The 27,506-nt window shown below is 41.5% G+C and overlaps 1 protein-coding gene across 4 annotated transcripts in view; it reads right to left on the bottom strand.

Moving 5' to 3' along the window:
• DTNB (dystrobrevin beta) overlaps positions 1-27,506 on the bottom strand; it is a 111,122-nt gene that overhangs the window by 10,687 nt on the left and 72,929 nt on the right. For 3 of the 4 annotated variants that reach the window (XM_063300155.1, XM_063300142.1, XM_063300135.1), the window contains 5 exons: positions 24,486-24,571; positions 22,628-22,741; positions 22,406-22,502; positions 3,669-3,828; positions 1,383-1,472 (listed from right to left, as the gene is read on the bottom strand). In XM_063300155.1, the coding sequence (XP_063156225.1) occupies positions 1,383-1,472; positions 3,669-3,828; positions 22,406-22,502; positions 22,628-22,741; positions 24,486-24,571 (547 nt within the window). Of the gene's footprint in view, positions 1-1,382; positions 1,473-3,668; positions 3,829-20,557; positions 20,579-22,405; positions 22,503-22,627; positions 22,742-24,485; positions 24,572-27,506 lie in introns of all 4 variants that reach the window. The other variant, XM_063300149.1, reaches the window with a different exon arrangement.

Raw genomic sequence — 27,506 nt, forward strand, 5'->3', positions numbered from 1 at the left:
TGTCACCAGCACTAAATTATTTTGGAGCTTGCTATTGTTACCCATAGGAATTCCATGGTGGAGCCTGAGCCTTTTGTACAGAGTTGACAGCACTCCCACCCTATGTCTTTCCTGGCCTTCCTATTGAGTTTGCATTCTGATCGTGCTCTAGCATCTGGTTTCTCCAGTGCATTTAGCATGCCCTTTTGTGACCTGTTCAGCCTGACTTGTTCCCTTGCTTGGACGTGACTCTAAATAGAAAACTAGATCAAAATCTACAGCATACATACCCCAGATTGATTTCTTGCGTGACTCAGGCTACAGTGCTACAGAAGGAATTGCCTAGTGGCCAGGTCATCCAAGGAACAAATTATTCGATCTGAATTTCCCTCTTTAGAAGTTATTCCATCTCAGCTAGAAATCCCACATTTGGTGATATCCTATCTTGCATTAATTTTTTAATTAGTAAAGGTGGGTTACCAATTTTATGAATAAAAAAAGTAAAATAAATGCAATTGTTTTGCTTTCGATCAGCTGGTAAATGAAAATGTCTTTATTTTGTAAAACCCCAGGAAATCCCCCTGTAACATGAGTTTGTAAAATATTTTCAAAGATTCAGATTCTTCCTAAGCTTAGTTAGCTAAATCTAAGTATGGTTTGATTTTAAAAACAAATGTAGCATCTTTGATTCTAGTCCATTTAATTTTTAAAGATTCTAGTGGAAACTGATAATTAGTCTTTTTGTCTACCTAGAAAGTGGATTTATCCATGTGCCAGACTTGTGAGCTATACTTGTTCATTTGTTTGGGAGGTTAAAGAGGAACTCAGGAATAGGGTACTAATCTTGTCTAAGTTGCAACTCTTAAGTTTAGATCAGTGTTTTTCAAACTTGGCAACTTTAAAATGTGTGGACTCCAACTCCCAGAATTCCCAGGCTGAGTTGAAGTCCACACATCTTAAAGGCTCTGATTGAGAAACACTGTCCTAGACCAACATATTTCTTTCAACCTTATTGTCTTGTGGTAAACTTATTGTCTTGATTAAGCAAAGACCACACCGAGACAAGGAGAAAGTCTCTAGTGTTTCATTACTGCTATTGTAGACAGAAGATCCTACCAAACTGAAGAAACGTGGGAAAACCCGGACAGATAAACCCCAAAACTCAAGGCAGGTCTGTTCTGGGTTTCTCTGAATGACAGCTGAAGGTCTCTAAACTACGCATGCATTTTCCCTGCTGGATAGGGGCCCCCTCCTGCTCACCATCAGCACTTAAGACACTTACTAACATTTGGACTGATTTCTCCATTCAAAGCCTCACCAGAGGAAACATCACTGGCACCCAAATGTGCCTGGCAGATCTCTTGAGTCCCTTGCATAGGTTCACATACAAATTTCTTGCGTACCTGAATGAAGCTCCTTCACCAAAAATGACATTGTGTTGGTAATAGAATCAGCTGCTACCAGCAAATCATTACGGAGGTTCCGCCGAGTTCCTGAGAAAGGGTGATGAAGTAATATACAAACTCATTGTTCTAAGAAAATTAGTGGCTGTAACACTCTTACATTGTGGACTTCAATAGCTAAAGTGGAAATTAGTCCCCAGTCCAAAGGTAAGGTCTCTCTTTGCTAGGATGGCCTGTGTTCCAGGAAATATTGATGAGAATCTGTGCCTATCCTAGATGTAAAGACTGATCCTAAGGCTGTTTCCCCACTTATACTTAACAAATACAGTCATGCTCTGGCATTATGTATTTTTCCCCTCTACCCATGCCATTACCTTCCTCCCATCTCCAGACCATGAGCGATATAGGCTTAAGTCATCCTTGGCTGAACCAATGTTAAAAGAGTGTTTTTTCCCTTGTTTTCCACCAATACAAGATTGGGTGGAAAGCACTTCAACTTTACAGTGTGGAAAGACCCTTAGACACTGATTGGGGGAGAAACAGCTAACTAAATGCACTCTCGGATGATGTCAGCTGGACAGGAGCCAAAAGGAAGGGGGGAAGGGAATACCCTGTGTTTCTTTTTTATCACTTCCACCAAAAAAAACCTTTGGCCTGCAATTAATTTAAGGAGGGTTTTGGCTTTTTGTACACTCAGACACTGGGAATGGGCAGGCACAGGATCTCAGTCTCCTAAACTGCAGCTGTATTGATTATTTTCCATGATCATTTCTTGATCTTTAGCAGATTTGTTGTGAAAATTATAGCTAACCACACAAATGAAGAAACAGTATATCAAAGACAAATTTACAACAATAACATTTGAACACTATTTAAGAACACCAGGGCCTAAAATTTTTAAGCCAATAGAATCTTCATAAAAAAGCAACAGAAAAGAAAAAATGTTTTAAAGATGTAAGTGACAGAAGCAAAAGAGGAGCCACAAATAATGCTTTGGGAGAAAATGCAGCACAGAGGGGCCACCAGTGAGATTCTATTGGCTCTCTTTAAAAATACAAATGACAAACGGTGAAGGTGTCTTGAACAGTTGTAGAAAAGTGTGGATCATATTAGAGCTACTTTGCATTAGTTTGCATTGGCTGCTTGTCTCTGAATTTAATGAAAAAGGCTGGCCTTGACTTAAAGTAGGAAACAGCTCGGGCCAAGGTTATTCAATGGTCATCTGAACATTGACCATCCCTTAAGGTGAGTGCCTTCTCACTGGTGGCCCCTCTGTGCTGCATTTTCTCCCAAAGCATTATTTGTGGCTCCTCTTTTGCTTCTGTCACATACATCTTTAAAACATTTTTTCTTTTCTGTTGCTTTTTTATGAAGATTCTATTGGCTTAAAAATTTAAAACAGGTTGAGGGCACAGGGAAAGGGGGGGCATCAGAAGCAGCAAATAGAAGTAATTATACATTTAGGGAGTTATCTAAATTAGTCAACAAGTGACTTGACTCCTGGCTCATCACCCCAAAGTGGCCAAGCCGAACGAAAGAAGAGAGATGATTGCTGAAGCAGTTCCTTGGAAGGCGGTGATTATGACAACAGCAACAATAGCCTCTGTGCCTTCCATAGATGAACAGCTGGGCTTCCTGGAGGCTAGAGGCAGCTGTGACTTGAGGTGGTGGTGGTGGTGGCTGTGGTGGTAGCTGGAGGAGGGCAGTATTAGAAAAAAGGTGTGGGAGAAAGAGAACATCAGCCACAGCTGCTCCCACTGCCTGCTGCAGAAGAGCTCATGCTAAGTCTACCAACTGCAGTTGCTGGAGAAGTTGTGAAAAAGAGGGAGCAGGAAGCCAGCAGTGGCACTGGCTGCCATAGCAGCAGTCCCAGTGAGGACTTTGTGTGTACCCCAGGCAATGTCAACCCCTGCTATTTTCAACAGGTTAGGGGGTGACCTCCTGGAAGTACTTGGGCAGACAGGTGCTGGGAGTGCAGTGGATCTGAGCATGTTCCATCTCCAACTGAGTGGAATACTTCAGAGAAAATTAACAAGCACTTTGCGTGAACCACACAGAACTAGCTAAATAATATCCCTGCATATCTGAAACACAGAGAAATCAGTGGAACAAAAGCAGAGTACCTTGCTGGACACAGTGTTTTTTCTGTTCTCCTGTAGAAGTATATTTTAAAATACTTTCTAAAAATAAATTGTGCACCCTAGAGCTTTCATCCTCTCCCCTCCCTGCTCCTTCCCTCATACTTCATATATACATGAACAAACGGGTATGTATATTATGTCTCACCTTGTGCAAATGCTTCCTGGACATCTCCACCAACACCAGTAAGTGAATCTTGGGGTACATGAGTTGGGGTAGAACCAGCAGATGTGGACCTGACTGGCATTGGCATGGAGCGGCCAGCCCCGTGGGTGGGGGAAGTATGTGGAGAACCAGCTGCCTGAGCCTAAAATAAATGGGGAGCCCAGTTATTACATTTCCTTCTTGAACAGCTTTTCCAAAATAAAATTCCAGCAGCACATGTTGCAAGCTGAGTGATAAACCCTCAGGCAAACACTCTCTGTCTCATACAGCATGCAAACTCTATTATTGGCACATGCAGTTTGTAAGCCATTAAGGCATTCTTTCCCAATCTGGTGTCCTATCAACTCCAGAAAACATGGTCCATCTGGAAGGCACTAGATTGGAGAAGGCTGCATTAAGACAATCCTTAATTTCTTGGGAATGAAGGCAACTGTCTCGTGTCTAGTCAGGCAATCTGATTTACTTCAGCTTTCCCCAGCTTGGGAGCCTTCCAAATATGGGAATGTCAGCTTCTAGACTTCTCAGAAATGACCACGCTAGCTGAGAAATTCTGGGACTTGAAATCTACCAAGTTGCAGAAGGTTAGTTTAATCTGATAGCTCACCAAGGTCCCAGGAAAAAAGAAACAGTTCCAGTTCCTAAAAGCCCTTTCACTCTTGCTAGGAACTGAACCATGGTTCCCTTTGCCCATAAGTAGATATTCTATCACTAAGCAAAGGATCCTTCCTATTATTATAAATAACCTCATGCTGTGTTAGATGATTGGCCAATATATACCTATTCTCTGCTCCAAGGCAGGGATCATCCAACATACTAAACCCAAGTTAACCAAACACAATTGTTGTGATTACATAAAATGCTATGCCATAAGAAATAAACCATAGTATGGCTTAATGGGTGGCCTGGTTCACACAATATGCAACGACAACAGCTGTGTTTCTATAATATGCTAAACTGCAAACAACTCAATACCATTTAGTCAAGGCTAGTGTGTTGTGCAAACCCAGCTGGTGAGAGATGCTTAGTTGAGATTCCAGAGATTGGTCTTGGAACCATCTACTGGAAAAGTGGTTGTCCTTCATAGTACTGTCATGGCAAACCAAAATGTGGATTATAGGAATAGCAGTACAAAATTGGTCCTGAGTCAGGGAATGCCAAGTATTTTTCCAGTACCAGAAATGGCAGGCAAGGCCACACACTCAGAAATATTGACTTGACATTCTGCTCCCAAAAAACACTCGGCAGGTAGCAGTACCTGACTGGCTATGTTTGGGATGGAAAGTTGCACATGGTCAGGCCTGGTTAGTACTTGGTCAGCAGACCTCCATGGAATACCAGGATTGTAGACTAGACTAGGAATTCAAAAAGATATCCCAGATGGTGACAATGGCAATCCACTTCTATAGCGCTGTCAAGAACACTACAAAAGCATATCTCTGAAGTCACCAGGAATCAAGATGGACTTAAAGGAGACTATATTTTTGTCTTTCAACTAGCAATCTACCATAAGCAGTACTCAGTATCAAAGTATCTTGGAATGGGTATCGAGTCTTCTTATTAACAGAGAGCTGACAATGCACATTACAATCCAGTTACTCAGATTATGGTCCTAGATTGACGTATCCCTGGACTAGTGAATGAAGGTGGAAAAGCAGAAATGAGTACTGCTGGGATTAACCAACTTTTATATATCCTAAAAGCACCTTGAAGTGAGTGAGTTTTCTTTGTATCACCATACCTATCCTTAATTGCTAAATCTAGAATGCTTTAACTGTTTTGTGGTAACATTTTGTACTTAAACTGGTTTTATATTCAAATTGTGAACTTATCAGATATTTCTAGTTTGTTACAAGGTAGCATATAAACAGTAAATAGCAACAGTTGTATAAACTGAATTCTACTTCAATATATTATCTAAATATCAAGTGAAGAATAAATTTGTTGAGTTCCCCAGCTAAAGTTTGTACTCTGTCCCAAAGGCATAAACATTCAGCATACATACAACAGGCATTAAATGATGCATAAAAAGAGCTGGTAATGTGTTCTCAAGGGGGCTGTATGTGTTGTATTCACTGTCCTCAACTGAATAGATTCTGGAGAATTAGCTCTTCAGTTATGTTGATGTAATAGTGAAAAACCACAGGGTAGAAAGTTGGAGATTAATTGAATCATTGGCCTGGCTGGGGGATGTAAAAGACTGTTGAGACCTTGGTTTGCACTACAGAGTCTACGTTGGTCTAAGAATATGTACTATTTTAGCCAGAAATAATTTTAATAGTATAGCACTGATGCCATGATTGGGCAGAAACCACAGTTGTACTCTCCATGAAAATTAAATTGCTGATACTCGCACTTTATTATGAATCACTTCTTGTGAATGAGAATGAAATTATTTCTGATTTTCCAGATGGGGAAAAGGTCACGCTTTGCAATAAATGCAAGGACATTATTACCGCCCAGAGTCCCTCTTTCAGGGGAGATGGTCGGTAATAAAATTTGAATAATAAATAAAAATAAATAAATTATAGCAGACCAAAGGGATACGAAGGGATATAGAAGAAAGCACTTCAACTCTTGGGAGGTTGACATCTCCAAGTCCCAACAAGAAGCAAACACTGACCTTTCTTGGTGCTTTGACCAGCTAGCTAAGAATTTTAGGAGTGAGCCCCCTTGGAGTTTTTATGCCAAACAGCCTCTGCTAGGCTTGAGTTGAAAGTTAACCGTATCTCTTTTGTTTATAAACAATCTTTTTACTTGATACTTCCTTGTCAATTCTTTGCTAATTTGACGTGCAACAGTAAGCTTTGCCAGTCTTCTCTTTGATGTGTTGTTGTGCACACAAATGGTGAGACACACTCATAGCTGTTTTGGACTGAATGTTTGTGACTAATACCATAATTACCCCATTAAAATTTACAACCCCTGCACATCCTCCCTTATTCAGTTTGTGTCATTTCATCTGGTCTTTATCCTTTGTTTTCTTTTCCAGAAGCAGCCCCCTACCTTTGAATCACATTTGCTACTATGGAAACCATGAGGTCACAGGAGTCTGGAAAGGAATCTGATGCCCATGGAGGTGAGATGAAGCCAGTTTTTACAAAGCTTAATTTGAGGACTGCTGTGGTGGCTGACCCCAGATGCAGAAGGTCCTCACCGGAGTAAACTCAGGTAGGCTTTGCGCAAGTTCTTCCACTGACATGCAGTTGCTGGACTTCCCTTTGCTACTATTTCTCTCAGAGCAAAAGCAGATGGCAGAGTCACATGATGGTGGATGTTGCTCCTTTCCTAAACCTTAAGCTGACCTCCAAACTAGATGTATTCAAGAATTAGCTAACTTCATGGGCTGTTTGTCTCAAAGCCAACACGTGTACAGGAAGGACTTTGGGGCAGGGAAATGTGCCCTTTTCTGCATTTAACATTCTCAGGTGTGGAAAGATTTTGGCACAAAGGGTAATTCCAGGGGAAAATCAAAGAATGGCTGGAAATTTTATGGCCAGTTTGTTTCAGGTTCTCATTGGCATCTTCATGTCCTACACTGAAGTGGCAAAGGATATGTAACTTGTTATAAGGACTAAACTGCTATCCTTCCTGAACAAATTTCAGCCTACGTATAGCTTGATGCTCATGAGCAGAGCTGGAGTCCTTTCCTTTTCTACTCTAGGCACTTCCTGATGCCAACACAGGACAAGCCTTAATGGCTTTGAAGTTTTCCTTATTCTGCTGGTGCTCCACTCATATTGTACTGGCTGTGCTTTCTTTCTTGGGCCAATCCAATAATGTCAGAAGTTTCAAAACAGGTGGAAGGAATCCCATTCCATTTTACAGCTCCTTCCCATGCAAATTGTGGCCACAGCAGATAGGAAGCTGCTCTCCTGCTCAAGACTGATGTGCACATGGGAAGAATCAAATCATCATTTATTTATTTATTATATTTTTATGACCGCCCATCTCCCCCGCACGGGGGACCCTGGGCGGTTCACAATAAAAACAATTTAAAATTCAATAAAATCATAAATAATACCAGTAATCAATAAATATAAAAATACAGTCAAATCCAAGTAACGGTAGATCTAATTCTACTAATAAGGGGATAAGACCGGTCCCAGTAGGACTAGGGAACCAGCCAGCCCCAAGAATGGCTCTTCCTCTCCCCACTCCAAGCCTGGTAGCAGAACCAGGTCTTCAGCTGTTTTCTAAAGTCCAGGAGAGAGGGGGCTAACCTCACTTCCGGGGGAAGGGTGTGCCAAAGGGCGGGAGCTGCTGCAGAGAAGGCCCGCCTCCTGGACCCCACCAGATGGAATTCTCTTACAGATGGGGTCCGAAGCATGCCCTCTCTGCTCGACCAGGTGGGACGGGTTGATGTAACGGGGATGAGACGGTCCCTTAGGTAGGTAGGTAGGTAGGTATATAAATAAATAAATAATATGTTCTTGCCTTCAAAAGAAGGACAGTTTAGCTGTCATGCCCCAACCACGCCACCCAGTAATGCCTCACAGCCTTCAGCTGTTTGATAATGGGCTTTGCCATTCATGCATGCTAGTGATGCTGTCTTGGAGCCACAGAAAAGGAGATGCAAAAATATAGGTAAAATTAAATGTTTTAGGGAGCCCATCACCCCAAACAAGTTATTGCTACTGTAGCCAATTAGGGATGATTGGAGTGGTTTTCCATTCATATGGAATCACCAGATTGGAGAAAGCCAGAATAGATATGGATAAATTCAGAGATGGATTTGGATACAACCTGACCACAGCAGGTCCACTAAGGGATGTCTATAGCTTAGGTATCTTCCTCAATACATATGTAAATATATATGCTTAAAAACCAAGTTTACTGACCAAAAATAATCAATTTAACTCATGCTTTAAAATTTTAATCTGTACTCTAAAGTGCAGGGGATGACTAAGATGTAAGAAAGTCCATAAATTAGATAAAATTTGTCTATTTGTACAGGAAAAAATGACAAAGCTAAGCTCCATGAAAAAGGCTAGAAGGGATGTGGGGAACAATCTCATCAGTTTTGCCTTCTGGTAAATGGGTGTTTTGTGAATGGCCACAACTATCTTACCAGCCATTTTGTGAAAGTGTCTATAACCTCAAAATTTCAAATGTAGCTCCCCCAGCTTTGAAAAATCTATCTAATATTTATTTTTCTTCTCTGCTAAACAGGAACCTGTGAATTTCTCCAATGGCCTTGTATTTTCAGAGTTAGGGGTTCACAAATGCCAGGTGAAATATGACATCTCCCACCAACAAATGCACTCCATTTACAACCCCCATATTGAGCGAGTTTAAGCTTTAGACTTCATATCCGTAATCTCTCGGCTGATTTTCTTTTACAAATATTCTAATGACAAATGCTGAAAAATGTGAAAGCTTCCATACTTTTTTGCATAGTTCTGAGCTCTGTTTAATCACAGCCATTCATTTCAAAAACTGTCCCAAATGGAGAAGAAACTAGGCTGGTTTTCCTTTGGGCCAATCTCATTTGCCGCAGTTTGTAACTGGAAGGCTAGGAGGCAGAGGACATGGTAGCGGGTCACCCTCTCAATCAAAAGGCAAAGAGTGGGAGATTGGTATGTGAATGTGCATTCTTCATAAACCAAAAGCATGCTGCAGAAAAAAATATCTTTTCTTATATTTGCTGAACAGCTGGATTTTTTGTTTAGTTCTGGTGAACTACCACTGGATTGCAGGTGGCAGCACAGAAGTACAGGGATATCTTTGGGGGCAGATGCAGAGTTTTCCTGATGTGTAGGTGGACCTCTTTGACTGGCACTACCTAATGATTTTTTATTTTTTTTCTTGATAGAACAGTATGGCTATGTTTGATTTTTAGGAAAAGCAGTAAACTATCTGGAAGTCAACTTTTCAGAAGGATGTGACTTGCATTGAAAATTTAAAAATCAAATGCTACCAGCAATTGTTATGCCAAACATTTCTACAGGTTTCAGCCCCATCTGGAGAAAGAATAAAGAAGAAAATGTTTGGAGCCTTTCCTCCAAGATGGAGGAACACACTGGACAGAAATTGGAAGTCACCGATGGAACTTTCCTGATCCTTGTCAGGAGGAAATATTTTGCAGCCAAAAAACATTTTAACCCCCTCTAGCAAAATCAATCAAGCAATTTAAGACTGGAGGCCAGTGCTTGGATTAAACAGATGCTGGGATGGCTGAGTTCAAATGATGCTTACAGTAGAAGTTACCCACAAAAACAACACATGGCAATTCTGCATTTGCTTCAGTTTTCCTGAAAGTGTATCCTGAAGTGTATCAACCGCAAGAAATAAACCTCCACAGCAGGGAATTCAGAACATGATGCTGAGATTCAGCCCTACAATCAAAGCAAATGTTTAGAAAAAGGCTAAAAAAAAATCAATGCAGGCAACTTGGACAAGTAAGGTAGAGCATATAAGCTGATTTGTTTCATTCAAACTCTTTGGGGGAATATCCGAGAAATAGGCAACTTACTCTCAGTGGCTGAGGTGGAACATCAATAGAGGAAACAACCTGGTGCTCTTAGTAAGAGCTCCGGTACCAGAGAAATTAAGTCACAAAATCCAACATACTCTGTCATAGCAAGAAATTCACTTAAGAAACTCATGACTTTGAATATTGTGATTGCTCTTGGTTTTAAAAAGAGCCCAAGATAATTGAGCACAATACAAAAGCAAAAAAAAGACCTCTTACATTCATCCACACAACATACAATTCAGTTGTCCTGTACATTCTAAGGGGCTTATTTCCAAGCAGACTAACATGAAGGTTGTTCTACCTAACTTTCTGCCAGCTTTGTTTCTACTGTTTATTTTGACTCTGAGTGGGATGACCTTCTGAGGAACATTGTCCATCAAGTCTGAATTAGAATTCAATAGAGATCATACAGTGGAACTATCTTTATTTCTGATGATAGGAAAAGGTGAACAATAAACATGAATCAGAAAGAGCCTGAGGCTAAAGATTTTTTTCTCCCTCTGAAGGTACTTCAAGGTCCTTCTCCACTAACATCTGCAGCTTTGAAAACTGTGAAGTTCATATGGGATTCTCATATGAGAAAGAAGAGATCATAATTTCAGGGGCACACTGAAGGCCTTTCCCCATTGCTGAACTGCCTTCCATTCATCGCTGCGTTGGCAGAAAACTATACTGGCATGAGATGTGCTGTCCCCATTGCTGATTCTTATCCTGACACTATTCCTACTCACTGCCAGTCCCCTGACTTCTCTCCAGAGACTGACTTTGGACAGGGCTGGAATAAGAAGAAAAACATTTTTAATACCAATATAGCTAAGGAGGACATAAGTTCATCTTGGTCATAGACTGGGAATGAGATTAAAGTCAGTGTCACAGGAACAAGAAGGAAAATCAGTATTGCCAGGGCAATGGTTAGATGCAAGTCTGGTGTAATGGTTAAGGTATCGGTGGTTAAAGCATCACTACAGTCTGGTGTAGTGGTTAAGGCATCAGGAGACCATGAGTTCTAGTCCCATCTTAGGCACAAAACCAGCTGGGTGATCTTGGGCCAGTCACTCTCTCTGAGCCCTAGGAAGCAGGCAATGGCAAACCACTTCTGAAATCTTGCCAAGAAAACTGCAGGGACTTGTCCAGGCAGCTGCCAGGAGTCAGCAATGACTCGAAGCCCCCGCCCCCTCAGGTGCAAGTAGGGAAAGGCCCTGAGGCAATGCAAGATTTTAATTCTTTTTCCCTTCTGAACAATAAATCCATTTTTGTTTGCAGAGGGAGGGGCAGACAAATAACAGCAAATAAAGAATGAAGCCCTCTATAAAACTCCTCAAGCATTATTACCATTTCATTGCAAATTGCAACAGGCAGGATCCTCCTGGGATCCTGGGTTTTTATGCTGCTTTACAAGAACTGTAACAATTTTTTATGTAACATAGAAATGCTCTTGCTTTATATTTGGTTTTATGACTGCCAGAAACCTTTAAATGTTTTTCTACACTTGGACCGCGATATTTCCTCAGAAAGATAAACAATGGCTAAATCTCCTTGCATGCAAATTCATGAGAAAAGACAGGAACCATGTTTTCACTCCAGGTTTGCTAAGCCATTCAGCTATGATTGGCTGCTATTTGACTGGTGATTAGTTTTGCTGTCAGGACCCTTCCAAGCCGTGACTTCTTACATTCCTAGGTGAGGCAGGATAAGGTGAAGCCTCTCTTTGTAGCCCCAAGAACAAATTTACTCTTTTTAAAAAATTAGTCAATTTATATCCTACCTGTTTCTTTATTCAAGGCAGCTAATAACAAGAAATAAAAACTATATCAAAACACATTCAAGAATATGAAAAATATACTGGCTCTGAAACCATCACCACTTCTGGAGGGCCCAGGCAGGGCAAGTGAGGAGTAATTAAAGGTACAAAAACTGCAGGAGTTGCAGGTACTCAGAATCCGTTGTGAAGGCAGAACGTAAGAACATAAGCAGTGCCCTGCTGGATCAGACCCCTGGCCCGTCTAGTCCAGCACTCTGTTCTCATAGCAGCCAACCAACTGCACAAGGAAGCCCACTAGCCTCCCATCATACGGCTTTCATTCTGCCATCAAGGCTAATAGTTATTGATCGATATGGGCTCTTTATCACTTCGATTCTGGCACAGCTGCAGCAGAGAACAGCAGCCAGCTCATTATTCTGAAATGGCTATGGAAATAAAACCAGATGATATTATAATTCTACAGGCTTCTCCCCAGCAAGATTCATGGAAGTCCTATTCACAGACAGGCTAAGCAAGGCAAGGGGGCTGAATCATCAAGAACTCAAATGTGTTAAGAGGATGGGTTGGCTCTTGCCCATCACATTCCAAGTCATTCAGAAGCAAAAAACACATTTGGACATGAAACTAAAAATAAAGTCAGCCCACTACAATATTTCACCCTTTTGACAAATCCTGGCAATGGGACAGGCCAAAGCCCACTCAAATGAATGGGTGCTATGAAAGAGCACTGGTGTAATTCTGGATACAAAAAAATCCCCACGAGAATCCAAGTAGCTTCTTGGGATAAGCTGTGCATAGCAAGCCCAGGAGAAACATGATTCTCTCCAGTTGAGTAGCTAGAAAAATGATAGATGAAGCTTCTTCTAGGTGAAAAGAGCCCAGGTTCCAAGAGGAAGCCTCTCTCAGTTGCACTCTCAGAATTAATGGGGATCCAACATGAGATTTTCCAGACAAATCACATATATCACTGAATTATGGCCCCTTTCCTACTGCATTACCCCATCTCCAGAAAGTTTAAAGTCAACCCACTTCCTGTATTAAGGGCAACATCAATTGGTTCTAAGCTGAAGTGGAATAAACCTTTTTCATGCAAGCACATTTTCCATAAGAAGCAAAATGTTTCCCAGCAGCAATGAAAAGACTTCACTGCAAATTTTGTGCAGACCAATGGCATATATGTTAGCTAATTGTACTCATTTCCTGGCTCCATTCTGCAAAGCTTTTCTGAACATACAGAGAGCCCGATGCTCTTCACCCAGCCATGGATTTAGATGTGTAAATATGCACATGTGGAAGTAAAACTTTATACCTGGAGTAGATCAGCCTGAAACCTATTCTAATTGACTTGGCAATCTTTACTCTCATGTGGAAACTGGCCACTGTTCCTGCCTTCAAACGGGCCTCTGCTCTTCCTTGCCCCTTCCTTTGTGCATCACAGAAAAAACTTCTAAGAACAATCTCCATAAAGAGGCCTATAAAAAGCTTGTTACTTTAGCAGCTTAATAACCTTTTCCAAAGCTTTAATACCTCTTCCCCACCCTCACCCCGCAAGCTAAAATCTGAAGGACTGTTATCATGGCAACAGAATGAAAGAGGCACTTCATCTGCACACTGCTGTCTCCTGAGCGCATGGAAGGCAGCCAGGTAGCAGATGGCTGGTGTGGACTATTCCCTGCTTTCTACCGCCGCTGCTGCATGTTTAAACAAAACAAACGTCATCCTCCTCTTGGTTACTGGCTTCAGAACGGCTGCGCAGAAACACAGCAGGGAAAGGTGCTTGTGTGCAGCCAGGAGAGGGGGCCGCAGCATGCACTCCTGGCACTCTGACAGCAATGTACAGTAGAGGGAGAGGGACGTGCACCGTCCATTTCATATGTTCTATTTTGGGCCTCTGTTGGCATCGGCTGCTCCCCCCCAAAAGCACAGCTGTCTAATCAAACGTGGGAGGAAAAAAGCAGGCAGGATCGACAGGATTACGAAGGCAGAAGATTGTGCTTAATTGTTCAGAATTGCATAATTTAATTAACTGCACTAACACACATTCAGGGCCTTGTTGCAGCTGTGGTAGGGGGAGCCTAGACTTGGGGCTGCTGATGCGGCAGCCTCCCCTGAATGCAGAGCGAGGGAGCCAGAAATAGCTAAGATGGCGGAGCGTGTCAAAGACAGAGCAGTAGGGCTTGCACGCACATGCCTGACAGAGTCCCAGTATTAATTCAAAGCAGCTATTTGGGCTGTTTAAAAACAAAAACGTGCCTCCAGACCCCTCCTCAGCCTCGTTCCCCCTCCTTGAGGCCGCACGCTAAGTTCCAGGCCAGAATAAATGACTGAGGCAGCGTTCCTCTAGCACAACTCCTCCCTTGTAGAGAGGGAGTGGGACTCTGCGGCAAAGCGAACACAAACCCTACCGTAATGATTAACTTCTGTGAAGTGGGAACTGCTGACTGGTCAGGAACAGAGAGGGGATCCTGAGAGAAGCAGCAGCAACCTGCATCCACCTTTCCACAGAGCAAATTTTGCAAAAGTATGGAGGGCCCAACTCTTCACCCTGAAGGGTCATTTCATCCAGCCTGGGAAGAACCACAGAGCTATACCTGCCTAGCCCTTGTTCCACTCATCAGTGCTATCCAGAACTCAGGCAGCATCCTTTCCTAGTGAACAAGGCAGCACCCTTTCAGGTGAACAGAAAGAAGACACCTGTACAAGGAGATAGTTCTACTTTTATCTAAGAGGGAAGGCAACACTCTGCCTCTGTCTACTTACTAGTAGTTCACTTGAAGCTACGAAGAAAATCAATTTAAGAAGTCATCTTCCTGAACAAAAATATGGAAGTTAGTTTGAGAAGATGATGGCCATCTTTTTCAAAGGAAGTGAGATCCTTGGAAGCATCAAATCTATGCAAGCCAATACCCAGACTCTGGGTATAGTAAGCAATAATGCCTTGGAGAAGTGGCGAAGGCATTTTTTCCCAAAGTGCCAATGGGTGGTTTGTATGTATGTGTGGTGGGAGGAGGAACAAACAAAGCCTTCAGCAACCAGCTATGTCACTGAAGCAGCTCCTAACCTGCTGCTTCGGTGACGTAGCTGGTGGAGACATTTAACACCTGGAAAAATCATATGATCCCAGGCATAGACATCTCTCATATAGCTGGAGATCCAGCATCCTTGCTAAGGGTGCTGGGCTAGAAACCAGGAGTCTGTGAGTTCTAGTCCCGCCTTAGGCACGGAAACCAGCTGGGTGACCTTGGACCAGTTACTGTCTCTCAGCTCAACTCACTTCACAGGGTGGTTGTTGTAGGGAAAATAGGAGGAGGGAGGAGTATTAGGTATGTTCGCTGCCTTGAGTTATTTATAAAAATAGTGAAGGTGGGATAAAAATTAAATAAATAAAATAAAATAAATACTCAGAGAGAAGAACTAGCAACCAAAGGCAAGCATCCCAGAAGTACTGTGTATGTGTTTCCTCTGCAGCTGAACTAGCAGATTCAGGATGAACAACATGGGCCAAAAACAGTACTCTTCTAGCATTTTAGAGACATTTATTAAAAGCTTCTGTGGACTACCTCTGAGGGATTTAAAACTGCAAGACTGTACTTTCCAGACTTCAGGAAGGACTTTCTAGAACTTATGAAGTTTCTATTCTAGATGGAACCTCAGCAGAATTTGATCGCTGCAGCTAAAACCACCTTTTTAAAATGTCGACTAACTTTTTATCCTGATGGTTTTTAGTAATATCATTGCAGATTAATTTAATTCTCTAGGTAAGTTAAAAATAAAAAAGCTATTCTTTCTCTGCTAGAGCAAGAAGTGGAAAATAATCCTCAGCTGAAGGATAAGGTGCTGATGCCTGATTTGTTTAACTAATTTCCAGGACCAATTTTATGCAGTCAAGTTAACCTGAAAGGCAAGTTTTCTGCAGACTTTAGCATGATGAATCAGCCTCCATTGTGATTCACCATTTAGTAGTTGGTTCAAACCTTATTTTCAAATTCTAAAGACATGACAAATAATAGTCTACACAAGATATACTAGGAGACAGAAGAATAAAGTCTTGAAAAAAAAACCTCCCCTTCCAACCCCAACTGATCTGGGTGAGCCCTTTCTTCAAATCCAGTTTGGAAATATAAGACATACTAAGTTCCACAAATTTATCTCATAATCAAATCAAGTATCCCTGCCCTTTTGTTATTGGGACTTCTACTTTAAAGGTGTAGCCAAGACTACGCATCTTTCACTGGGTGCAGAATTTGGAGTCTTAAAAGCCTCTTAGTGAGTGATTGAGTTGGGAATTATGAAAAGAGGTGCAATCTGAGGAAGACAGCAATCTATTTGAAGACGACAGTCCTTTCCTTCATGTTCTGGAAGGAAATATGTCAACACTTCTCAGATGTGCTCTGAAAGATGAAGATTTTCATAAGATTGAATGACTATTGGTAACATAGGAACCAAATTCATTCAATCTCTGGATTTGTTAACATCACATGTGGAACAGTCAATCCATATGTGTGACTTCCTGAACAGCAATTCTTCCATTTTTATGCATATTTTCTCTACCAAGGAGATACACTGATATATTCTTTAGTGATTTTGATTTTGGGAAGACGACAACAATATTATAGTGGTGATGGGCAGAGGAAATATAGTGGGAGCCAAGGGGTGAGCCACTTGCAGGGAAGGCAGCCTCAATGTCTGCAACTAATGCTGGGTCTCAACTGCTTGTGTTTTACCCCAATGCCTGGTTGTTAGAATTTTAGTGGCCCCGGATTCCAGCTGTTGCTACTCAATGTTTTCTGTAATAAATCTCGCCTCATTAACAATTTAATTGTGGATGAGAGGGCTGATTTTGTTTATATTACTGACACCTGACTGGGTGTGGAGAGAAGGGTTCCCTTCCCAGAGGTGCCTGGCTGGGTTTCCTGTGATGCATCAATCAGAATTTTAGGGCAGGGATGGGGATGTGGTTATTGTCATCCAAGAATCCCTGATGGCTATCAGGAACATTGCTCCCAGAGAGCCAGAAGTGGGATTCTGTTTGTGAAGTTGGATGGTAGGGACCAGAAGGGATTGTTGCTGATGTACCATTGCTCCCTGCTGCACAGCAACCTCCTATCTGAGCTGCTTGAAGCTGTGGCTGGCTTGGTGGTGGAGTTCCCCAGGCTTGGTGCTAGGGTTTCAATCTTCCTTCTCTGGGTGCAGAGTGGCTCAGGAATTCATGGCCCCCATAAACTGACCCAGGTTATCTCTGGTCTAACTCATAGTGGGGGTTACATGTTAGATCTGGTTTTTCTTTGGGACAGTTGCAACATGATCTGGCATTGAGGGACATCACCATCAGTCCCTTGTCATTCCCTGTTGGCCTTGGAGTTCTTCATGCCTACCCCCAATACAGGGAGAGGGGACCTATTTGATCGGTCTGCTCCAGGCACCTGATGGACCCCATCGAGTTTCAGAGGGATTTTGAGGTTCTTCCGGGGCTTTACTACATGATCCAATTGAGCCTTTAGTTGCTGCTTGGAACGAGAGGGTGGCAGAAGCCTTGGATTGAATCACGTCTGTGCAGATGTTCTATACGAGTGGATCCCAGAGAGCTCTCTGGTTTCAGAGGAATTCAGGGTGATGAAACAGCATAACAGATGTCTAGACCACAGCTAGAAGAAGACAAAGAATCCAACTAAGCATTGGCAAGAACCCTTCTTAAGAATTAACTTATGGTGATAAAGACAATAAAACACAATTATTTTTTGTCTTTACATCCACAGAGAGCCAACCAGTAGGCTTGATTGGGGTGACCTTTGTTCATTCTGGATACAGAGGGACTGAAGGAACATCTTCAAGACCACTGTGAGGTCTATATTAGGCATCTATTGGATAAAGTTGCTTGGATTAATTTATGTAATTGCGTAAGAGTCTTGCCTCATTATGTGGGAAAGGTCTAAGCCTGTTGGTCCTGTGAAGTGAACAAGGCCCTCAAGATTGTGAGTTCAGCCACATTTTTTTAAAATCCATGTCACTCCTCTGGTTGGTTAAGACCTCCTGGGAGGTGACATATGGTTGGATCTGTGCAATGGTGAATGCTTCTCTGAAGGAGGGAGGGAAGGATTCCTCTGGCTCTGAAAGAGGCAGTAGTCCAACCCCTCTTCAAGAAGCCACTGCTGGATCCAACAGACCTGGACAATTTTTGTCCAGTCTTCAACCTTCTCTTTTAGGGAAGGATGTTGAAAAGGTAGTTGACGTGAAATTCCAGAGGCCCTGGAGGAAATGGATTATCTTTTCAGTTGGGCTTCAGACTGAAACTGGATGGAAAAGAACAGTCTTCAGTTCAATTCTGGTAAGGCTGAGTAGCTGTAGCTCTTGAGGCTTCCTGCATCTGGAGATTTTTCATCTGTTCTACTCCAACTCTGAATGAGGTTGCACTCTCCCAGGCAGAGCTGGTATGCAACTTGGGGGTCCTCTTGGGCTTGTAGCTCCTGTTCAAAGAGCAGGTGGCAGCCGTGGCCAAGAAGGCCTTTACACAAATCTATCTTGTGTGCCAACTGCACCCATTTCTAGACTGGGAAGTGACTGTTTATGGTCACTCATGCTTTAGTCATCTCCTGTCTCCACTACTACAACATACCACATGGCTGTCCTTGAAGAATATTTGGAAGCTTCTGGTCAGGAAAAAAGACATTTTTAATGGTCAGGAAAGAAGAGATAAAGACTTATATGGACTTTTTGTTGAAAGAAGAAAAGACTGAATTGATGATTTATGGATTTGGGGATTTAAAAAGGTCAAAGAGGAAAGGGAAATAATAAGATGGCAATTACTCAATAGAAAGAAGGGCATAAGTCATAATTCTGTTTTCTTTCCTTTTTCATTTCATTTCATTTCTTCATCTTTTAATTTTGTATACTTTTGTACACTTTTATTGTATTGAAAAATCTAATAAAAAATATTTGGAAGCTGCAATAATGCAGAACTTAATGGTACTGACAGTTTCAGGTGTAACACAATATACTCATGTGTCACCACTGTTTCATGAACTGCCCTGGCTTCCAGTAGGCTTCCAGGTGCTATAGAAGATTCTGATTATTACCATTAAAATCCTCCATGGCACAGGACTAGGTTATTTGCAGGACTACCTATCTCTAACTGTCCCTGCCCATCCTACCAGATCCAACAGAGTGAGCATGCTTTGGGTCCCCTTTATAAGGCAGTGTCATGTAATGGGATCTAGGATATATGCCTTCTCTGTTTGGCAGTGCCTGACCTATGGAACACCATTCCCCACAAGATACAGATGGTCTGGACTCTGTTGGCCTTCCATAAGGCCTTAAAGACATGGCAGTTCCCCCAAGCCTTGGGCCAGGATGTTAGATGGGCCTGGTTTATATGATTTACATGTTTTTGTTTTATTCAGATCTTGGTATCATTGTAATGTGTTGATTGTTACCATTTTTTTCTTTACTTGTGTTATTGTTGATATGTTAAATTGTTGTTAGCTGCTCGGAGTCACATGTGAAATGGGTGGCCATGTAAGGCTTTTAAATAAATTAAGTAAATAAAAATAAAAATCCAAAGAGCATTGTCTCTTCCTGTGTGATAGGTATTTGCCCTGTCCAGAGAGCACACAAGAGTAAATAGGCTAATGGTATTGTGGGGGCAGGTTGAGAAGACAATTGTAGGAGAAGTCTTCTTGATCTTTATCCTCCATATACATCTGGCAGACCAAAAGTGCCACCTTCAGTTTGGCTCTATGTTGACAGACCATAAAAACAAATGGGCAGAATGAGAAGTTATCAGACATTACAATGCACTAGGATTGCACCTCTAATAGATATGGAAGTTAACCTAGCTTCAGGTCAGCAGGGTAAAATTTTAATTTGGGGTTTCTGGAAGCGTATTTGCTTCAGCAATGGAACTTTCGTAAGACTTATTTCCAGATATAGCAAATATGTCTAATTTTCCCAGAATCAGTGCCCAGCCTTTGGTATACTTTGAAGCCTAAATCAATTCTGCCATAAGAAGAGCTGCTGCAGTAATGGCTGCTTGCTTAGGAAAGAAATAGGGCTCCCTCTGGAGTGTATTCAGAGTTAATGCTGAGCAGGAACAGGAGGGCTGAAGGACATCTTGAGGAAGGAAGGCACTTGCTCCTCCTCTTTCTGAGCCGTTGAAATCTGGTGCTTTGCTGAGCTAGATCTTGTCAAGCTAGCAAGGCTCAGGGCCTCCAAAGCCCAGAGCAGTCATCTTCATGTATGGATTCGTTCATAGCCACCAGGCAAATGCAAGTTTCACTAAGGGAAAAGGAACTCTCAGAGACCTCAGGCCAAAGAAAGCCACCAGAACATATAATAGGGACTGAACCTCTAAGTATTATCAGATTCATACATTTAATTTTTAAAAACCTGGAAGAATACCTTGTTAGTTATACTGCTGGGCAACAAACTTCATTTGAGATGGGAAGTAATTGTGTCAAGGGTTAATAAGCTCATGCTCAATAGGGAACAAAAAAGGTTGCTCAGGAATAAAGATGATAGCAAAAAGAGAGCCTATGCTGCTCAACCTATTTACATCCAACCCCATCATGACAGAGAAACACAACACCCAAACTTTTCATGCAGGATCAAAGAAAAACAAGTGTCAAGCCATTAACTTACTGCCTGTTTTTGTTCTTCTTCCTATAAAGAATTGTAATTGGAACATGAGAGAGAAAAAGAAAAAAGAACAATTGTTATCTTGAAAATGCAAACACAACTGAGTATTAGCGGGAACACCAATGTGACCTAACACGTAAAGACACAAGGAATAAGGATATAAAACACTGCCAGAACCTGGCTTTTTCTTGTCAGTGCCTCACACCTAGAGGATTCATGACCCATGAAAACACAAGAGCTTGCTGGATAAGACAAAAGGTCCATTTTAATTGAACATTTTGTTCCCACATTGATTAAACAAATATTTATAAGGGAAGCCCACAAAACATCATAAACACAATTGGTTTGTCCTATATCTTCTCCCTAGCAATTGTTATTCAGAGGCAATTTTGTTTGATATCAGAGATAATGTATAGTTATTGTGACTAGTTGCCATTGACTGCTTATCCTCTGCAAATTTACTAATCTTATGAAGCTATCCATTTTAAGACTCCTTCCCAATCCTACTTCTAATGGCTCTGAACCTTGACCTGAATGAATGATAAGAGAATCTTGTTGACTCAGTAGAACACCCCCAAATTCTGTGAAACCTTTTATGCTTATTAATTCATCGGACAAATGCAAAACACTCAAATACTACTTTTAACCCTCCTAATGAAACACTCTCAGCCTCACCATCTTCATGCAGTGAAAAGAAGCATAAAAAGAAGTGCACTGTAACTCTCCATCTCCAAGTCCCTCACAGAACAGTATCCATGTTCCAACCCATCTGAGGACTATAATTTAAGTAGGTTATAGATACAAAGGATCAGATTCAGATGCTGGAAACTAAAATGTTCAGGAGTATGGAAGACAAAACATGTGAGGAAATGCTGACAGAACTTGGAGAAAAGATTAAGCAGGGTCAGGACAGTAGTCTTCAAAGATCTGGTAGAAGAAGAAAATGACTTGCTACCTGCTGTTCTAGAGGGCATGGTCATATTTAAGGGACTTAAATTATAAGAGGAGAGATTTCAGATTTCAATAGATTCTTTTTTTGGCAGTAACAGCAGACCAACAGTGAAATCAATTATGTAGAGTAGGGTAGGAAAGCTCTGCCCCTAAAGTTGCATGCAGCTCTTGACCTAATTTCAAAAGCCCTCTGCAAGCAATTAGTTCAGGTCTCTTGCAAAACAATCTATCCCTCCCCAAGCAGTCACACTGGAAGGGGCAAGGAGAGAAAAGATTGTCCCACCCATGTCTGGCTCTGATCCCAGCCACCCCTAGCACGCAGTCGTCAATAGATTACGCCAAGAGACTGTAGCCTTGGAGATGAAAAAAAACCTTCCTTGAATTAGAGATATAGGGCAAGTTTTTCCTCATAAGAGGCCTTTTAGCAGAGGCTGGGTAATCCTCTGTTGAGATGATCTAGCTTTAGAATTCTTGCATCAAGTAGGGCCTGGACTTTTTTGGATGGAAAGAAGCAATTAAGAACGAGGGGTGGGGAGAACACAGCAATCTTCAGGTGTTTTTTGGGCATATTAAATAACTGCTAAAAGCTGGAACAGGCAGCTACAGTTGACTCCTACCAACCAAAGACAAAATCTAGCACAACAGTCATCTCAGATCTGTGCTATTCCTATATGCTTAAACAACCAAACTAGTTCATCTCAGAACACTGACTAATATCTTTGGTGAGAGAGCACATGTTTTGTATGCAGCAAACTCCAGATCCAATCCCTTGCAAATGTCAGATAAAAAGAGTTCAGTTGAAAAACCACGCTCAAAGGACTGAAATAGAAATTCACAACACAAATTGCCAATTATCATTGCAGTTACATTAGCCATAGGATGAGTGCAGACATGACATACCTTGAGCAGCTTCATGAGTCCTTCCAGTTGTACCATCAGTTCCCTTCGGCTTTCCTGAAGAGCAGACATTCGTTGTTCCAATTCATCTTTCCTTTGCCTATTCAGGATAAATAAAGGGATAATTTCATTAACTTTTTATCTTGCTCTTTCTATTCAGTTATCACCAGCAGATGCTTCTGTAATCAATATCCTAAATTAATTTGGGAGGGATTGGTTGGTTACCGCAATAGCCTTAATTCTGCCAACAAAGTTGGATTCTGTTGGGCTTTTTCAGGTGTTGGCTGGGAGGCCTGTTCATGTTCCAGTCTGAGGCGCTGAATTTCTTGCAGAATTTCTCTATGAAAATAAATGTGAAATTAGTTAAACATGATCCCCCTTTTTCCCCCAAATGTCCTGGACATGCTTTTTGGAGTTGGAAAGGGCAGCCTGATACCCCAAAGATGCACTGAGCCCCAAACTCCTCCTATACATTAATAGAGTCTGAGCTGGCAGCGGCTGACAAGGAAAAGGCTCTTGGAATCATGATTGACAGCTTAATGAAAATGTCAACCCAATGTGCAGCTGCTATAAAAAAGACAAATTCCATGCTTGAAACCATTAGGAAGGGGACTGGAAACAGAAATGTCTATATAATAATGCCCTCATTGAAATCCATGGGCTGAGATCACATTTGGAGTATTGCGCTCAATTCTGCTCACTACACCTTACAAAGAATATTACAGTGCTATAAAATGTGCAAAAAAGGGCAACCGAATGATTAGGGGAATGGCTCCCCATAGGGGAGGATTACAGCACCTGGGGCTCTTTAGCTTAGAAATGAGAATAAGGGGATATATGACAGACATGTATACAACCTTGCATGGCTTAGATAACATAGAAAGAGTTTTTCTTCTTCTGTCATAGTGTTAGAACTCAAGGTTATGCACCGAAGCTAAATGCAGGACCAAGAGAAGGTAGTACTTTCTCATACAGTGCAAATTAAATTACGGAATCTGCAGCCAGCAGTTGGGGGTAATATCAGTAACCATTAATATTGATGACTGTTCCCTGCCTCCTGAAGAGGCAGCAGGTTTTATATACTGGTTGTTGTGAAACAACAGTGGAAGAACGCTTTTTGCCCTCAATCCAGGCTTGTGAGCTTCCCAAGTGCATCCAGCAGGCCATTGTGTGACACAGAATGTTGCACTAGATGGGCCGAGTGCCTGATCCAGTGGGGCTCTTTTTATGTTATTACAAACATATGTATCTCTCTTATTACTACAAGAACTCAAACTTCCCAAGCAACAACTCACATTTATCTAAGAAAGCTTGAGGAAAAATGATCACTCTTTACAGCACAGACGCTCCATTAAGCATAAGATTTTTTACAGGAGTATTATTTCTTAATACAAGAAAAAGAGAAGGAACATGAGATACATAAGGGTCACAAGCCCTGGGGGTCTCATTCTCTAAATACTTGCCCTTTTGTAAAACTATTTATGGTTCCAAGGTTGCATTAAAAAAATGGTAAATTGATGGCTGGAAACTGCACTTAATGTTTTAGGGAGGCAAGGAGCAGGGCACAGTGAGTACGGAGATGAAAAAACAGGTGGGGCAATAATGCACAATGGGAATGATGCCATCACACAGACCCAGGTTATTTTCCCCTAACTTTAGAGGCATATTTTGCTATTGTTTTAATATGCTTAGTATATTTTAAGGCTTACGTATTTGTTTTACTGTGTACTCTAAAAATGGAGCCGCCCAGAGTTGTGGCCTAAGGTGGGTGGCCATACAAATCTTTTAAAGAAAAAATATAAATGGTCTGAAATCGTATCATCAAACTGATGACTTACGCACGTGGCTTATCAGGAAACTTGAGAAACTTGTCTCACTGGCCACAATCAGCATCAGTATCCAGCAAATTTAGTTTGGGGCTTGGGGCCCAGAAAAAAAAATACCAAACCAGCTCTATCTTCCCAAAATATATCAAGGATTGTAGCAGTCAGTGAGCAGCTCAGGTAGGGGTGGAGAAAGAGTACTTGCTTAGGAGCCCATAAAAGCTAAGCTGTCATTCTCCCCCCCCCACCAGATATCTTACCTGTTCTTGTTTTCCAGCTCTGCTATCAGTTGCCTTTGCTGTTTGTTGGCATCAAAATTGAACCCCAGATCTATTTGTGGCCGTGTCTGGTGAAAAACAGGCAACATTTAAATATGTCAACTCAGCCTAGAGCGCATGGAGACACACAGAGTTTATGCTTCCATGGAAAGCTCATGATAAAGTTAATAAAAGAATTCAGAAAAAGTTGCCTGGTTCCATGTTCATATCATTTGGGCGAGCAGTTCCACAGCATCCTGCCAAGCGTGGCAGGAAGGAACATACAAAGAAAGGGAGAAACTCAGTGAAGCACCCTGTTAGAAGAAACGGATATGGTGCGAGAACATGGAGGAGGCAGCCTTTAACAACTTATCACTGGCAAGGCAATCAGTGCTGTTGGTCTCTGAAATCTCCTATTGAGAACATCCTGTGATCACAGATTCAATAAAACTCCAAAGCACCCTTCAGTTGTTTTGTTTTTACTGTTCTAAATTGGGATTAAGAAGTTTTTCCTACAGTGCCTGAGTCTAAAGCAACATTAATCCCAATTAGAAGAGGGAGATGCTTCTTTTCTAGGAAAAAATGGACCATTCACAATCAATTTCATGGTGTAAGCAGTAGGAAGACAAGTTTGAGAGACCCAAACCCAGAAACAGAAAAACCACTGCAAGCCTTTAGGCATGGAAACATCACTCTTGGATGGCCCAAGCTGAAAGAGGGAATTCTGCTCAGACAAAAGTAAAGAACTACAGGTAGTCCTCGTTTAGTGGCTGCAATCGGTTCTGATGACTCTGTCATTAAGCAAATGGCATGGTCGCTAACTGAACACGTGACTGAGAGAGAGACCCTGCAAAGATCACTGGTTACTGTGGTCTCATTCAGATAACATTCTCTTGTACAGTGTCCTGTGCCTGACCCATTTTCCCCCATTTTTTTGCCCCCTTGCAGGGCAGAGAGATTGCTTAAACAAGCTATCTCTTCCTGAGCTGCTTTTCTGCCCAGCCCAGCCCAGAGTTTCCCTAAAAAGTGCTAAGGGCAAGTTAACAAGCTCAGCTCTGTGACCTTAATTAGTTGATTAGAACCCTCCAGCCCACTGGCAGCTGCTGTCTGAAACCTACTGGACCTTAATCAGTTTCAATGAAGGTTTTTGTTGTCATAAATGTGTGCATAGGAAGGAAAACGAATTTTTTTATTACTGTTGTTTTTGTGAGTGGTCGCTATCTGAGGCAATTGGTAAACAAGGACTACCTGTATTGGGTAGCTCCCCAAAAGTCTGTATAGGAAAAGGAGCTACATCAGGGGAGGACAAATTGTGCCCCATACAGGTAAAAAAAAGAACGAGAAATAAGATCCTTTCTATCCAAAAAGTACTTTATCTTCTTTTGGAAAGGTTCTTTTTTCTTGGCTGTAATTTGCAGAATCTCTAGAGGAAACCCTTGAGTATACTGTGACCAAATGTTCCAGCATGGCTTTCAGCTACATAAATCCCAACTCCATAAAGGGTGAACAGAGCTGTATCTGATGCAGCTTGATGATTTTAACGACTCCCAGCATTAAACCTTCTGCCTGATACACTGTAATAACTTCAGAAGGGACACTGAGGTATCATCACACCTGCCCAGCCATATTCTACTATAGGTCCCAACATCTAGCCAGCCAACTATGGCCAAGTATTAGAAAAGAATATCGTTGCTCCTCCTCATATAGCAAAATGCTTTTTTCCCCCTGCATTCTCCTCCAGATCACCTCAAGCAATAGCCATCATCTTCAGGCTGAATCAACCCTTAGCAGTACTTAAATTTGCTACAGAATGCATTATACAGACTGACCAGCTCAGGGAGATGATTAAAAAAAACTCTTGTTGACTGTTGAAGTCCAAAGTTTAAAAATATAAAAAGTATCAATACTTGAGAGATGTGCCAGTCACCCAAAACATTATTTTCTTGATTTGAATATGGTAGCCTTTCCCAAACTTGGTACCTTCCAGATATGTAGAGTTAAAGACACATTGCTTAAAAATGAGTATAATATGTTGTCTGACTAGATACAAAAAATCAGCTCAGGTATCTGGAAGCAAGTTATCTCAATGGGGTGCTGTAAAGTGGCAAAGACCAGACATTTCCTGACTTATTAGGATAGCTCAGCCTGAGAAACTGCCAGCTAGTCTCTGTAAGTTAACATTCTCACGGGTATCCAGAACAGAAACAGCACCTCTTCGGACTAGCCAGGAGCAACTGAGTTGCCTCGCCTGGACCTCATATTTGATTTATCACCTGATTACATTTCTGCTTCTGGCTTGGGGTATTATATGCCAGATCCAGTGTTAGGAATAAATGGCATCCTCATGTGGTGGGCCAAGCCACTTTAACACAAAGTTACTTGATAGAATCTTAGAGTTGGAAGAGGTCATACAGAACATCAAATCTATCTTCCTCCTCAATGGAAGACAATCTAATAGGCATAAAAATAATAAAGGCAGGATAAAAATTAAACAAACAAGTAAATAAATTTTACCTTTTTTTGCAGAAACATCAAACTGATGCCTTTATATTCACTCTGTGATTCCCTATAGTTCCAAGACCATGTTTACATTCTATTGCCAAGGGAGCCATCCCCCACATATATTGGTGCATCTAATTTATTTTCCAAATCAACAAACTTTGCATTTGACTCTGTTACTCATTCATTATTTTTCAACCCATTTCTCAAGACTAATCAGAAATTTGTTCTGTCTTTCAGAGTATTAGATACTTTGCCCAGTTTTGTATCTTCTGCAAATCTGATAGCATTACTTCTACCTTGTTGTTCAATATATTAATAAAGCTAGTAAAAGGTACTAGGACCAGGATAGATCTCTATGGCATCCCTTTTGATATCTAAATGGATGAGAAGCCATTCAGGAACATTTTGAGCAGTTTTCAAGCCAGCTGTAGATCCACCTGGTAGACATGCCAGGCTGCCCATCCTTAACTAGCTAGCTAATTGGAATGTTACAGGTTAATTGTCAACTTTTTGCTGAATGTT

Source organism: Candoia aspera, chromosome 1, assembly GCF_035149785.1.
Source record: "Candoia aspera isolate rCanAsp1 chromosome 1, rCanAsp1.hap2, whole genome shotgun sequence".
NCBI classification, from domain to species: Eukaryota; Metazoa; Chordata; class Lepidosauria; order Squamata; family Boidae; genus Candoia; species Candoia aspera.